This window comes from Triturus cristatus, chromosome 2_2 (genome assembly GCF_964204655.1).
Source record: "Triturus cristatus chromosome 2_2, aTriCri1.1, whole genome shotgun sequence".
In the NCBI taxonomy this organism is placed as follows: Eukaryota; Metazoa; Chordata; class Amphibia; order Caudata; family Salamandridae; genus Triturus; species Triturus cristatus.
The window spans coordinates 602,810,152-602,826,662 of record NC_140582.1 but is presented as its reverse complement, the minus strand read 5'-3'; the positions used below and the strand labels follow the sequence as shown (position 1 = coordinate 602,826,662).

The 16,511-nt window shown below is 48.6% G+C and overlaps 1 protein-coding gene across 1 annotated transcript in view; it reads right to left on the bottom strand.

Moving 5' to 3' along the window:
• The window catches only part of TMA16 (translation machinery associated 16 homolog), a 248,383-nt gene that overhangs the window by 114,051 nt on the left and 117,821 nt on the right, over positions 1-16,511 (bottom strand). Inside the window, exon 5 of the mRNA XM_085641779.1 lies at positions 12,834-12,982. Within this exon, the coding sequence (XP_085497905.1) occupies positions 12,834-12,982 (149 nt within the window). The remainder of the gene's footprint in view (positions 1-12,833; positions 12,983-16,511) is intronic.

Here is a 16,511-nt window from a genome sequence, read left to right as displayed (position 1 = left end):
GAAGAACGGCAGAATGTGTTCTGGGGAGGCGTGCACTGGATGTATGTGGACCGACGCACACCAAAGACAAAATCGCTTCCAAGTCTTCACTGTGGAGGGCGCCCTCGCCCTAGCTAACACCTCCCTGCAGGCCGGAGGAATGTTCAAATGAGCAAATTCAAGGTGCTCAGGTTCCAAGCCGACAAGCTGAGTGACCTGGGATTCGGATGGCATATCCGCCCGTCGTTCATTGTTAGAAGGTCCGGCCTCGGGTGAAGAAGGATGGGTTCGCATTGGGAGAGGAGGAGCAACTCCGAGAACCATGCCTGCCGAGGCCACCGTGGAGCTATGAGGAGCATCTGGCACGGTTGTTGCCGCATCTTCCGCAACACTCGAGGAATCAGAGGGATCGCGGAAAAGCGTACGCAAATATCCTGTACCAATTTATCGAAAGGGCATTTCCGCACGACCCTTTGTGGGGAAACCAGCTTGCGTAGGACTGGCATTTGCTGTTCTGTGGGGTTGCAAAAAGGTCGATAGTCGGGCGACCCCAAAGGCCGAAGACAAAGTCTAGAGTCGGCTGATGCAATTCCCACTCGTGGGTCGATGACGTTGACCGACTGAGTGCATCCGCTAGAATATTGGAAATGCCAGGCAGGTGAACTGCCAGGAGCGTAATCCGATGGTCTATGGCCCAACTCCAAATCTTCTGAGCCAGTCGGGAAAGCAGCGGAGATCTTGTCCCATCCTGCTTGTTCAGGTAGTGCATGCTGATGGTATTGTCCGTCTGAATGAGGACTGACTCCCCCGGGAGCTGGAGGCGGAAGGATTTCAACGTCAAGAAAATGGCCATCAGCTCCAATCTGTTGATGTGCCAGAAACGCTGAACCATTGTCCACTTGCCCTTGACGGATAAATCTTGAAGATGTCCGCCCCATCCTTCCATGGATGCATCCGTGGTAAGAACGAGCTCTGGGGCTGTCGTTAGAAAAGATGTTCCCGCTGCGATGTTGGAAGGACGAGTCCACCAATGCAGCGCCTGAGCCATGCGGGCTGTCACCACGAACTGGTCGTTGAAGGAACCGGAGACCTGACGCCACTGCTTGTCCAATTCCTCCTGAATGGTACGACTCCTCAGTCTGCAATGTGGGATCAAAGCGATGCAGGAGGACGCCATCCCCAGAAAGGACTTTAATATGCGGACTGAAACTGACTGCTTTGCTGCGATGGAGCTTGCGAGCTGTCGAATTCGTGTTTGCCGCTCTGCAGAGGCAAAGGCCATAGCCCTGCTCGTATCGATGGTAGCGCCGAGAAAGGTCTTGTACTGAGCTGGCGTGAGCTGAGACATTTGCAAGTTGATCGACAAGCCCAGAGACTGAAACAGAGTGAGACAGCGCTGAGTATCGAGGGCCGCTTGGTGGGAGGATTGAGATTTGATGAGACAATCGTCCAAATACGGGAATATTTGTATGCCCGTTAGTCTCAAATGGGCCACCACCGGGGCCAGGATCTTTGTGAAGACCCGCGGAGCTGAGCGGAGGCCGAAGGGCAGGACCTTGAATTGGAAATCTCTGTGACCTACACGAAAACGTAAGTATTTCCTGTGGCGTGGAATTATGGGCACATGGAAGTAAGCATCCTGAAGGTCGATTGTCGTCATGAAATCGCCCTGAGAGAAGAATTGAAGGATGTCCTTTAGCATGAGCATGCGGAATGATTGGTCCTTGAGAAATTTGTTGAGAGACCTTAGATCGAGGATGGGGCGCCACTCCCCAGATTTCTTTAGTATGAGGAAAAAACGGGAATAGAACCCCAACCCCTTTTGTGATTTCGGAACCACTTCGATGGCCCCTTTTTTGAGCATTATCTGGATTTGGTTGAAAAGTTCTTTGAGGTGAGCGGGAGGAGGTCCGGATGGAGAGGTGTGTGGGGGAACCTTTACAAATTCTAGGGCATGGCCCCTTGAAATAATGTCCAAAACCCAGCAGTCCGAAGTGATTGAGGACCAATTCGAAAAGAACTGGGAGATTCGTCCTCCAACTGGAGAAAGGGAAAAACTGGAAAGAGGGGACCCTTGATGTACACAGTCATTGTTTTTTGGAAGAGTTTCCCCTGTAATTGGATCTTCCTCTATAAGATTTGCCAGACTGCTGCCTGTAAGACTGCTGTGGCTGTGAGGAATAACGTTGTTGTCCTTGGTTGTAGGAGCGGTACTGGGAAGGAGACCCACGAAAGGAAGAGGAGGTGCCGCGGCCGCGCGCACCCCGAAAGGGCTGCTTCCGGAACTGGAGAGTGCCGAGGGAGCGTGCCGTCTCAGTGTCCTTCTTGATGGCTTGCAAAGCGTCCTCCACATGTGGCCGAACAAAGATTCTCCGTCATACGGCATGTCCAGAATCTTGGCCTGGACCTCCTGACGGAACGAGGTGGAACGAAGCCAACCCTGTCGTCTTAAAACAGCCGCTCCAGCTAATTGACGAAAACCCGTGGAGGCAATGTCGACGGAGCAGTCGATGATTTCGGAGGATGCCTTCTCACCCTCTTGCAGGATCTTTAGGGCGTCCGCTCTAGAGTCTTCCGGGATAAGCTTAACCAAAGCTGCCATGTCCGACCACATTTGTCGATCGTAACGACCGAGGATGGCCAAAGAATTTGCCGCTCGGACTGTTGTTGAAGCCATGGTCGAAAACTTTTTGCCAATGGCATCCAGGCGGCGGCAGTCACGATCCGGAGGTGACGAAAGCAGAGACGATGGATTTTTAGAGCGACGTTGCGCCGCCTGGGTGATCACCGAGTCTGGCTTAGGCTGAGACACTAAGCAAGCTGGAGAAGAGTCCGGGGCCTTGTACTTCTTCTCCAGTCGCGGGAGCACTGCCGGGATTGAGTTAGGCGTTTTCATTAGCTTAATGCCCTCGTTCCAGATAAAGTCTATAATGGGCACGGCCCGTACCTGTTTCTGCGGCTGGGACTTGAAGTCGTACAGAAAGCAGTCCTCCTCCCTAACCACCACGGGAAGGTGAAAACGTTGAGCCGCCCTTTCCATCAGTTGATGGAATCCTGTTATGTCGACAGGTGGTGAATTCACTGGCGATGTTGGAGGTGATGCGGGCGAATTGATTTGACAGTCATCCCAGTCCGCCATAGAGTCTTCATCATGAAGCTCTCCCTCCTCCGTATCCAGATTATCCACAACCTCATCTGTTGCAGGGGGAACCAATGCACGTGCGGATGGTGTCGGCATCGTTGGCAACACAGGAGTAGACGGAACGGCAGATGGCGTCTTAGGTGGAGAACTATGAGAGGAAGCCGGAAAGCGACGATTGTAATCTTCCAACATAAGTTGAAGGTTGGAGATGAGCAACAAAGGGAGCTGCGCTATAGGAACTTGTGCAGGGGGATGTTGCTCCTGCTCTTGACAGTAATAGTCCTGCGAATAGTCATCCTCCTCAAAATCTTGGCATTTAATATGAAGCTCCGAAGGACTAAGAGCATCTCGAAAAGAGGACTGAACATAGTCATCAGAATCCGAAACTTCCTCATCAACCGAGGGGAATAGCGGATGAGGTGGCAGAGTGACCGGTGGCATCATGACAGAGTCCAGCACAGCATGGCGATGCTGCAGCAAGGAGTTGTCCACCGACCCTGGCGCTGGTGTAGACATTGGCACCAAAGGCATAGTTGCAAAATTTGACACCTCTGTCGTCGAGGTGATCGTCGACGAGGCTGCCGTCGACGAGGGTGCCGTCGTCGAGGTGATAGTCGACGAGGCTGCCGTCGACGAGGGTGCCGTCGACGAGGGTGCCGTCGACGAGGGTGCCGTCGACGAAGCTCGCGCCGACGAGACTGCCGTCGACGACTTCTTCTTCTTTATTATCGTCGATGAAGCTTTAGACGTCGACGGAAGCACCAGCTTCCTAGTCGTCGACGAAGAAGATAGTGGAATCGTCGACGAAACAGTCTTTAGGGAAACGCACACCACTGTCGACGTTGAAAACGTCGACGACGCAGGAAATCTGCTAGACACCGTCGTCACCGTCGTCGACGAGGTTGATGAAGTGGCAGATCTCGTCGACGGAGGGGCCGTCGACGGGCCCGTAGACGGTTTTGCGCGTTTTTGACTAGAAACATGCGCTGACTGAGTCAGAGACGCCGGAGAGCTAGGTCTCGGGGGCGCTGGCGTAGTAACAGAGACTTGGCCTGCAGACACTTCCTCAAGATGAAGTCTCTTCTTTTTCAAAAAGGGAGACGGCAAGTCCTGAACACTACTACGCTTGGAGGAGACTCCTGTTCGAACAGAGGCCACACTTTCCACCTCAGAAAGGGGGTTATCCGTATCCTTCAGTTTTTGAAGCCACAATAATAGGCGACCCTCCCTGTCCTTCAAAGTCTTTTGAGAGAAAGTTCTACAAATTTTATAGTTGGCCACCTTATGGTCAGGGTAAAGACAATAGATACATTTTTCATGAGGGTCCTCAGAAAAAAGTCTTTACTTCCCACAAGATGAACAGGGACGGAAAAGAGACTTCTTACTTGAAGACATGATGAGAAAAACTCAAACCAGACCAAAGACTGAGCAGAGCTCAGGGAGACTCCCTTCACACGACGTGCGGTAGAAAATCTGAGGGCCTGAGCCTCTGAGGAGAAGGTTCTAGAGGGTGCTTGCGCCTGATTGGCTAGAGTTTGGACTATAAAACGACAAGGATATGTCAGTAAAGTGATTTTCTCAATGCTTTCCTATGTGTCAATACTATCCTATGATATTTTCACTTGATATGTTATTTTGATTTATATATATAAAGTTTATTTGGATATGTATATGCTATTATGTGGTTATGTATGTATATGTATATACATGACACTTATTGCTTTTTATATACCGTGGGACTCCCACTTCGACGACGGGGAATATTCAAGCATGTGAATCTATGAAAGACACCCCAATACTGGAGAAGTACTGGCTACAATTGTGTCATAGGGCCATAGACCCAATACACTGTCCCTTGGGCTCTAGCAAGGAAAAGAAGCCCCTGGGTCCATCTCCGCTCCCACGACTTAGCACAGAGGGTCTGTGTTGCGGTCTGTATCTTCAACATACCTAATAGCCTGGTGCTGTTGCTAGCTGTCCGCTACAGTTGCGACTAATATTCCTTCACCCCAAACAGTTTGGTAACGCAACGCGTAATATATATTAACTACGCCGCGAACAGTACTACCCTTACTGACTTCCAGTTACTTCATTATGGGGCCAACAAAAGGCAAGTCATTGGAGATACCATCTGCAGACCAACAGACCCAGGGGAATCAGACATAACCTCGCAATCATCCTCAATCAGCTGTGTCCCACCAACTAATGAGGAAACCCCATCAGACAAACTGGACTTAATTCTACAGGAGATACAGGACTCTCGTAAATCTATTGAACAACAAATAGGTTCCCTGTCCACTGGGTTCAACCTTCTGAAGGCTGATCATGAGAAGTTATCGGCTACAGTAAACAGAATAAACAGGATCTGTCGGAACTTTTACCGAAGCACAAAGAACACTCAGAACATTTTGTCCAAATACAAAAGCAGCTGGCTAACTTACAGGACAGGGCAGAGGATGCTGAGGGCAGGGCTAGCCGCAACAATATTCGCATGCTGGGTCTGCCGGATTGCTCAGAGGGCCCAAATGCAACACAATTTATGGAGCGTGGGCTGCGAGAGCAGATAGCCCCGGAAGGATTGTCGCCTCTCTTCTGCGTGGAACGGACGCACCGGATCCCACTGGGTTGTCAGACAGCTGGAACACAGCCGAGAACAATGATTTCCTGTGACCCTAACTACAAGGACCAGGATCTCCTCCTCCAGAAGGCCAGGGAAAGAGCACCCGTCCAATACGAAAATCACCGGATTTCCCTATATCGAGATTATACAGTTCTGGTCCAAAAGCAGCGGGCTTCTTATCTCCCTCTGAAGACGAAACTTCAAGAGTTAAACCTTAAATATGCTCAAATGCTCCCTGCTCGTCTGAAAATCCTGCATGAGCAGAAGTCCTACTTTTTTGACAGTCCGGAGGCGGCAAACGACTGGCTGGAAATGACTCTCTCCCTCCAAGTTCTGGCCAGTATAGACCAGAAGACACGACAGGGTCAGCAGCAGTCATCGAGTCAGAGACCACAACGGACCAGATCCTCGCGCAGAATTGCAGCAAAGAACCCGTCCCCAGAGCAGGCTCTGCTGGGTCAGGAGTCTGCGCTGGCCGCAAGTGGCAGCCATGCGTGAAACTAATCCGCCATCCTCTTCTGATCACTTAGACGATAATATGATTGATTCTGTTTCTGACAGTAACGACCCGTTGTTTCCATCGATCACCCTGCAAATAGTGCAGATATCTCGTTTAATGGAGTGGGATGTATTTAAGACGGTGATACGCGGTATATCCATAGGAGAGTCAGTAGGCGCCGGACAAGTAAAGTCTTACAGCGCTCGTAGATTCACAACAGGATTTGGAGCGAAAAGCTAATACCGGCCCCTCCAATCAAACACCTACAAGAGGGGAGAATCCGGTATGCCGAACTCCTTGAGGATTTACGCCTCATTGACTATCGAGCTTACACCCAACACACGCACGCTGAAGCAGATAAATCAGGCACTCTATCGGCCCGTCTATTACGGGATGTACAACATAACATGTATGGCATAACAATACCAGAAGTGGTAATACAGGATGGCACCATAGTGTATACACAGAGAGGAATCAACACTGCATTTAATGGGTATTATGAGAAGTTATATAGCGGCCCTGTTCATGCACCGCCGGGGCAGAGAGACAGATTCTTAGGCGGACTAACATACCCTAAACTGACGGAAAGTGCTCAGGAGGACTTGGCTGCCCCAATTACAAGGGCTGAAATCAAGGCGGCTATCAAGGAACTCCCTCGTAATAAGCCCCCTGGCAAAGACGGCTTACCAGCAGAACTTTATTCTGCCTTTGCGGATAATCTTATCCCGCAACTCGCACATCTATACAATGCAGCACAAGAGGCCTAATCCCTCCCACTAACTACCATGCAGGCCCTAGTCATATCCCTACCCAAGCCAAACAGAGACCCATGTGACATGTCAGGGTATCGCCCCCCCCCCTTTCTTGATTATCCACCGAATATAAAATACTCAGTAAGATTCTGGCTCACTGGCTCCTCCCATATCTGCCCAAACTCATACACGAGGATCAGTGTGGATTTATCCCGGGCCCCAATACCTCCCTGAAAATACGGCGCCTACATTATGTAATGGAAGCCGTAGTTAAGCTCTCCCGTGACACTGGCTGTATCTCTCTTGACCTCCAACAGGCATTTGATATGCTAACTTGGGAATATATGTTTACAATTCTGGACAGATTTGGTGTTGCTCCTGGGTATATGAAGTGGGTTAAACTGTTATACACTGCACCTACTGCCCGGGTCCGTACTGGATCCCTCATATCTTAACATGACGCTGGTGTTAATAGCCCTAGCTGCAGTGTCAGCTGCGTCAAGAGCGCACTTAATGAAAGCATTGCTGATAAGCTTCCCTTCTGTAATCAGGGATTCTGCTCCTTCTTTATACTGATCTGGGAGGTGCTGGAGCAGTGTCTCTAGGGTATCATAATGTGCCCTGTCGTATCTAGCCAGAAGCGCCTGAGTGTTGGCTATTCTCCAGATGTTAGCTGCCTGTGCAGCAACCCTCTTTCCTGATGTTTCCAAGACCTTAGACTCCTTGTCTGGGGGAGGAGCATCACCCGTTGTCTGTGAGTTGGCTCTCTTCCGAGCATTGGAAACCACCATTGAGTCTAAAGGCAACTGTCCTCTTATGTAGGCAGGGTCCACAGGAGCTGGCCTATACTTTTTTTCAATTCTAGGGTTAAGGACTCTAGCCCTTGTGGTCTCCTTAAAAATGTCAGTAGCCTGTTTGAGGACCCCCTTTAGCATGGGCAGAGTCTTAACAGATCTTTCTGAGGTAGAGAAGGTATCCATTAGAAAGTCGTCCTCAATAGGATCAGTGTGGAGCTGTACGTCATGATTGTTGGCGGCTCTTTCAATTAAGGCATTGAAAGCAGCCGTATCCTCTGTAGGAGACGTTTTCACCACATATGCTTGTGTGTCTGGAGCAGTATGTGGGTCCCCTGCATCAGTATTGTCCACCCAGGGCTGGTTCTGGTCCTCAGGGTCAGTGTCCATAGGATAAGTGCCCTCTATATCATCAACATCTCCAGCATCCACATTAGAGTGTGTGGGTGAGAATGACTGAGGGTCTGTGGCACAATATGGAAGTTGTTCCACTAGAACTGGTGATGTTGGTCGTTTTCTCTTCAATGGAATTTTGTAGGGCTCCATTGGTGGCTCTGACACTATTTTCCGCTTGTATATAGAAAGTCTACCAGTATTGGCGTCGATAAAGTGCCTGGGATCCTCATCGGCGCGAGGTATTGCAACTGCTCTCTTTTCTGTTGGAATGCCGGTCGGTGCCTCGGCAGTTTTCTTCGGGTCGATAGGTTCCTGGGGGTCGAGACCCTTCTTGGCGTCGAACATTTTCGGACGCACCGCTGGTGGGAGTCCAAACTTGATGTGCGTCGACGCGATGTGAACTGCGCTGACCGTTTTGGACACGATCCTTCGACGCCCTTTTGGTTGTGGCCTCAGGCCCCGTACTGGATGTCGTTTTCAGGCCACGAAGACTGGAATGGGGTGGCCCTCGAGGGCCGCTCGCCATATGTGTGTCGACGCTCCATGGCGTCGATATTTTCGGGTCGGCAACCTTGACCTTGATGGTAGGTGCCGCCTTCGGCTCGACGTTCGTAAGACTCCTCTCGGCGTCGACAGCCTTCTTTTGCGTCTTCGGCTCCGAGGGCTTCGAGGCCTTGATGCCGTGGAGAGACTCCTTCACTTTCGGTTTCGTTTTCCGTGCCGTTGCCTTCTGTTTCGATTCCCGTCGATCGAGTGATGGCGCTTTCGATACCGATGGCTCTTTAGGATAGTTCGACGCCGGGCATGTAAGCGGGGCAGAAGAACGAGAGGAATGATCTTGGGTAAGGCCTTGTGGCGATCCCGCGACCTGAGCCGTATCGAGTGTCTCTTTGGGCCCTGAGTGGACCTGTGGGCGTAGCTCCTCTTCCGAGCTATCCTCCTCGGCCCCAAGGGCCTCTCCGTCGTCTCCTACCTGTTCGACGACTTCATCATCCTCTTCATCTAGAATATGTTCGTCCTCTGCATCATAGTCTGATTCATGCTCCGACGCCGACGATATCTCCCCTTGAACCTCAAGGTCCACGACCTCCTCATCTTCGGTCCCGAAGATGTTGTCCGGGTTTGGCGCTACTTTTTGCGCCTCGAGCCGAGCTGCTCGACGAATGCGAAGTGTTTTCTTCGATCGAGACCGGGAGCACGCCATACAGGTGGCTTCGTCGTGGTTTGGAGAGAGGCACTTGTTGCACACCGGGTGCACGTCGAAACGAGCATATTTAGCGTTGCAAAGAGGGCAACGCTTGAAGGGGCTATTCGATGTCTTTGGTTCCATCGTCGATCTGGATCGGCGCTGACATCGAAGGGCAAATGGCTAACTTCGATGAAGATACTCGGCGCCGAACGAAAACAATACCGACGAGTTAGAGGCCTAACTACTCTAAGAGCTAAGATTAGGACATCCGAACCCAATGGCGGTAAAAAACAATCTAAGGATGGAGGGGATGCTCATGCGCACTGTAGTCCAGGGGAGGAGCCACCTATCTCGTGATACTTCGAAGACTCTTCCAGGACAACAATGTGCAATCATCCGGACCCAACACTAGGCGGCGGTCTATGCACAGATATGAATTCAGCAGCCCACATGCCTCGAACATATCGTTACACAAGTAGTAACTTATGCATCTGAAAGAGACACGTTCGTGATAGGTTCCTTACATTAGAATAGATACCCCAGCAATACCAACCCCGGTGGTGGGTCTGCGAAGAGATTAGACCAGAAAGTCACGGAGAACAGAACGGATAATTAAGCCGTCTCTCCGGACCGGACTGTCAAGGCAGTAATGCTAGGTAAACGTGTGCAGCGAGGCCCACGTAGCTGCCTGACAAATGTCCTGCAAGGGGACGCCGCGTCCCAAGGCAGTAGTGGCTGCTGTCGCCCTGGTAGAATGGGAAAGCAGCCCCACAGGAGGCTCTTTCTTAGCCAGCGAGTAACAGTCTTTGATGCAGGGAACGACCCACCTAGAGATGGTTAGTTTGTGCACGGCCCAACCTTTTTTGGCGCCCACGTAGCCAACAAAGAGCTAGTCATCCACCCGGAACTGTCGTGTGTTCTGCAGGTAGAATGACCGCGCACGTCTTGGGTCCAGACGGTGGAGCCTCTCCTCATCTTTCGAAGGATGCGGAGGCAGAAAGAAGGTGGGCAAAGAGATGGTCTGCCCGATGTGGAAGGGCATAACAACCTTTGGGAAGAAAGAAGGACAGGTTCTTAAAACCACCTTGTCTGGATGAACAGAAAGGAAAGGAGGTTTGGAAGAAAGAGCCTGGAGCTCACTCACTCTTCTGGCAGAGGTGATAGCTACCAGGAAGGCCGTCTTGAGAGTGAGAAGACGCAAAGGACAGGTATGAAGGGGCTCGAAGGGAGCGCATATCAGATATGTCAAGACAAGATTTAAGTTCCATTGAGGCATTATGAACGGCACGGGAGGAAACGTGTGCGTAATGCCCTTTAGGAAACAGCTAACAACCGGGGACTTAAAAAGAGAAGGCTGATCAGAAAGGCGGAGATGGCCGAAAGATAACCTTTGATAGTGCCGAGAGCAGAGCCCGGCTGGGCCAACAAAAGCAGGAACAGAAGGACTTTGGAAGGAGGGGCAGAAAGGGGATGCACAGTTTTAGCTGTGCACCATGCCACAAACTTGTGTTCCACCTGCAGGAGTATACCGTTTTAGTGGAGGGACGCCTGGCTGCCAAAATGACATCACAGACTTCGGGAGGAAGATCGAAAGCTGTCAACTGCCGCCGCTCAATCTCCACGCATGGAGGTGGAGGCTGTACAGGTTCGGGTGGAGAACCGTCCCTTGCTGCTGCGACAGAAGATCCTCCCGAAGAGGCAGTCAGATCGGGGAATCGCCATGCTGAGTAGCTTGGGATACCAGTATCTTCGTGCCCAATCCAGAGCCACAAGGATGACTTGGGCCCGGTTGCGCCGAATCTTCTTCCGCACTCTGGGCAGAAGTCGTATAGGCGGAAAGGCGCACAACAGACCGCAACTCCACTCGCGACGAAAAGCGTCGCCGAGCGAGTGCCGCCTTGGATCGATTTCACCTAGATGAAGGTTGAGGTTTCGAAGCATAAAATATGAAACAACCTTGAGAATTCCTTTTGTAATTTCTTATTTTTTACTCTTTGACCCTAATAGGATTCCTAGTGTTTTTTAGGACGGAATGTATGTGTGAATGGTCTGCCTTTTAGGGCAAATATAGCACATGATATGGTTATTTTAAAGAGGACTGAGAGATACAAGGTAATATTGAAAACCAATAGGACATAAGCATGATCAGATGATCACCTGTGGCATCAAGAAACCCTAAAGTCCTAGAAAACAGCCCCTTCGTTTATATCACATCTTGGAGAAGAAAGGTAGAGTTTCTCTTCTTTTCAATGACATGCCTATAAGTTCAAAAGATTTCCTAATGCTCTATATTAAAGACGATAGAGGAGCAGCAGTTCTGGATTTAACTGTTGCCATATCTTGAGACACAAGAAAACTATTATGAATTGTTCATCCTGATAGCTATATTTTTACCTTCATTTTATTGTCTCATAGTGGAGTAAGTTTCTAGCAGTTATAACTGGCAAATATTCTGGAAAAACATAAGCTAAAAAATGAGTTCTAAAGTATTTAAACATCAATCTGTCAGACACCCGAGGCCTCTTATTTCCAACTAGGTTATTTTTAAAGCATAACCATCAACTGAACATGATTTGGGTTAATTAATTATAGCTAGTACAGGTCTAAATCCCTTGGTCGGCTTTCAGTGATTACCTCCAGAGACTGAAAATATTTTGATAGGCTTTCATGGTTATTTTTTTACACCTTTTTCCTGGAACTTTGAGAGGGTATTTATACATTATGCAACACTTTTTAAAAATACCCCAAATTAAAAATAAATGAGGATTTCTGACCACAGTTCTAACCTAAGGCGTGATCATTACACAACTGTACTTAAGTTCCATAAATGTTTAGTTTACATGAGGTCTTAGAGTAATCTTCCCCCATTGGTTAAATACCTTTTCTTTCTTAACTTAATAGTAGTATCTACAAAGAAGGGAGGAAAGAGAGAAAGACTCATTAGTAAGATGTGGTAAACTCTCCTGAACCCAGTTATGTATCTACAAAAAATTGTACCAAAACAACAATAGGGATCTCAATGATTTTTCTCCCTTTTGTCAAACATCCTATTGTAGTAACATAGCTTAGGCCAAACTTTCTTACAATTGTGGACTTTATAGATACTGCATTACTTGTTGAGTCCGGAGTCTTCATTGCACCGCCCTGTGTAAGGATCTGACCCTGAAGGACAAGTTCAAAAAGGGGGGCACTTGGTACTTAATTATCAGTGTCCACAGCAACACGGCCTCAGTGATAAACTCACCTAATATGAGGCTCAGAAGCCCCGGTATGCCCCAGCGATCGTTAACCAGTTCTGCAATTCTTTCAAAGTTTTCAGCAGTGTATGAAGTGCTACAATGATTTCTAAAAGACTACACGGTAGCAAGAAATCACATGCAGGACTGTTCAAACTGCTCCTTTGTACATTAGAACAAGCTTTAACATTTTAAAATTTTAGAGGCACATGCGATAAAAACATACCCATGCCAGGTCCTTCATAGAGTAGTCTTTCACGTTCCATTGTCTGCTTAATGATAGTCTCCCGAGAACAGTGCTGCCTTCCCTGTCTGCCCTTGATGCTGTTTTGCAACTCAATTTGCTCCAGTTCACTACTAAAACGACCTAAATATCTTCGAGAGGAGACAGGGAAAAAAGCAAAATCTAGATTGTCAGCATTATATTTCAGTCTGGCAAATTCATGACAACTTACAAAATCCATTTGATAAAAGGCTTTGACCTTACAGGCCTCAAAAACATGGAAAATATGTATTCCAAAAGGATAATGGTGGGGCTGGTTGGAAACTGGTCTTTAAATTGTCCCAAATCCCAATGAGAAACCTTTTCAAGAAGTAACTGATAGATATTAGATATCAGGTTCCCATTGTCCAAATTAATTTTTGTGTTCTACTCTGCAGAGACGTTATTTTAGATTTATGTCGGAACACTAAACAAAACACATATTCCTTGTAGATTTTAACATCCACTTGAACCCAAAAAAAATCTATTGCTACAACAACAAACAATATTTAACTGATCATAAAACCAATGCTCCTCTTACACTACTCAGAAAAACAAAAAGAAAAAATACCTTGATTATGTACTGGCACTTCCAACTTTCCCGAAATTGATCTTTCAATACTTCTGGATAACTCAGTCTTCTAGTTATACAATCACAGAACCCATTTCTTGGAACTGAACAATTCAAAACACATTTAGTGAAAGAATAAATTAGCAGAAAAGGGTTTGGTTGGAAAGATAGGTGTACCTACCTTCAGTAATTGTCTTTCTAGTGGATACTCCATCTACTTGCAGATTCCTCCCCTGTTGAATAACCCCAGACGTCATACTGGAAACTTCAGAGCTCTTTGATGGTAGTAGGGGGCATGGCTCCAAGTCAGTGCCGGAAGCGACACCTAGAAAGGTCATTGAAGCCATATGCCCCCGCTACAACACAACGTCAGTTTCCATTCGTTTTTCCGTGCCTTTAGGGTGAACAGATTGAGCAACATCGATTAGATGTGATGCAGTGCAAAAAGTAATTGGAACCATATTAGTACTATCCTTGTATAATCATCCATCAAGCGTAAGGAAGGATTGGATCATTGAGGAATCTGAAGGTATCCATCAGAAAGATCGTTATCAAAGGTAAGTAACGGTTTCTTCTACTGGATACTTCTACCTGCAGATTCTGCACCTGTAGAATAGATTCCCAAGTACTACCACTCCAGGAGGAAGGCTGATGGATGATCCGGTGAGGAAATCTTGCCAAACAGACATGTCAAAAGGGACCCCTTACAGATCTCTGCGATTGGAACACCTCTTGCAAGACCGAGAACGATAACTTAGCTCTGGTGGAATGGGCCCCAATTTCCTCAGGTGGTTACTTTTTAGGAAGGCATAGCACTTTTCAAAGCAGGGAATAATCCCTTCCCACAGTAGCCAACAAGGCGCTGATCACTATCTTTGAAGTCCTTGATGCAGTATATACAGAAACTAACCACAAGCCTAGGATTCAGGCGATGCAGCCGCTTCCTTCTTCATGTGAAGAGGAAGCGGATAGAAAAATGGAATGGTGATGGACTGGCCCAGTTGAAAGGGAGGAACCACCTTTGTAAGAATAGCAGCTCAACTTCACAAAACCAGCTTTTCCAGGAAGAAGGTCATGATAGCAGGCACACACAGGGCTTGAAGCGCACTGACCGGTTTCGAGGAAGTAATAGCAACTAAAAGACAGTCTTTATGATCAACAACCACATCAGCTATGAAAGGGTTCAACATGGAGACCCCATTAGGACTGTTAGAACAAGATTGAGGCCCCACCAGGGCATAACGAAAGGGCCAGGGGTACAAATGAGTTAAACCTTTGGGGACCTGAGCACAAAAGGCTGATGTGAAAGACAGAGGAATGCTGACACCACTACCAAATACCCCTGGATAGGGGGTCTCTCTCAGTTAGAGAAGCAACCAGCGGTGCTTCATTCCTGCTTGGAGGAAGGGTTTGGGTGGATGTGAAATTCATCCCTTAAACTGAATTGCTCAAAGACCGAGCTTATGATCTTAGGTCAATCTTCCTTCTCCCTGTCCCCCAGTAGCTGGCCCGACTGCATGGGAGCTCCTCCCAGCCCGAAGAAGGAGATTAAGAGCCTGGGGGTGTGGCTGGAGCAGGACTTGACGTTTAGAACACACGCCAAAAAGACCGCGGGTGCATGTTTTGGTATGCTCCGGTCAGCCCGCAGGATTCTGTCACTCCTCCCTGAGACCTCCCGTAAGCTGCTTCTACAGGGGCTCATCATTTCGAGGCTGGACTACAGCAATGCACTCTTCTTGGGCGCGCCGGAATCCACATTTAAGAAGTTGCAGCAGGTGCAAAATGCAGCGGCCAGACTGCTGATCAATGTTCCCAGAAGGCAGTCCGCCAAACCGGCACTGAAGACGCTGCACTGGCTCCCGGTGCGGGAAAGAGTAACCTTTAAAGCACTCTGCATGGCACAGAAGAGTCTGCAGGGGAAGGGTCCAGCGATCCTGAGGAACATGATCCAACCCTATAAAGCAGCAAGGGCTCTCCGCTCGGATCATAAATTCCTCCTCCAGTCTTCTAGAGTAAAATGAGCCCGCACCGGAGGGAGAAGGTTCTCAGTGAATACGGCTTCCGCTTGGAACTCACTTCCACTCGTGTTGCGGGCAGAGATCAGCACTCTGCGCTTCCGCAAACTTTTAAAAACTCATCTGTTCCCAGCCTAATGTGTCATGTGTTGGGCGGTGGTTGATCTATGGATAGCGCTGGGATGCTCAAGGGTAACCGTGCGCGATATAAAACTCCAAATAATAATGATAATAATAATAGTGTCCCTACCACACCCTGTCTGAGCAGAGAAAGTGTGAACTGGAAGACTTTGTGCTTGCAAGGGGTCAATGCTGTTCTCTGCCTACCATGAGATAAAGTTGTTTCATCCACCAGAATATACAGTTCTCAAGCGGCAGCTGAAAGTAGCTTAGGTGTACCTGCTCAATCTCCAGCATTAAGATGGAGGCTCTGAAGATTGGAGTGTATGTCACCCCCCCTCCTTCTAAAAGAGGAGATCCACCTTAAGGAGAAGACTAAGCGGAGGAAACAGAGAGGTTCAGAAGGACTGAGTACCACACCCTTCTAGGTCAATATGGGGCATAAGAATGACTTGGGCCCGTCTTGGCTAACCTTCCTCAGAACTCAGGGAATCAAGGACTTGGGAAAGTGAAGTGGAAAGTCTCACTGCAACGCAAAAGCATTCCCCCAAGACTCCCCTCAATGGACCCTGGAGAGCACAGAACTTCTAGTACTGACCGTTTTCTGACGAGGCATACAGGTTCTCCTGAGGAGCTCCCCACACGGTGCAGATTTTTAGGTCTACCTCCGGTAGAAGACATCACCTGCAACTGGCAAGTTAACGCCAGCGCAGGCTGTCGGCTCTAATATTTACCCCACCAGGTGATAGGTTGTAAACCAGATCCTTTGACTGTGTGCCTAAGACCACAGTCTCAGTGCCTGCTGCCAAAGATTAATTTCTCTTACTTGTTCAGTTATCATCTCATGGTCGTGTTGTACGGCAAGGTCCGACAGGATCGGCTGTGAGTAGAGGGGAGAAAAGGTCTTGAGAGGCAGCCAAAACGCCCACAGCTCTA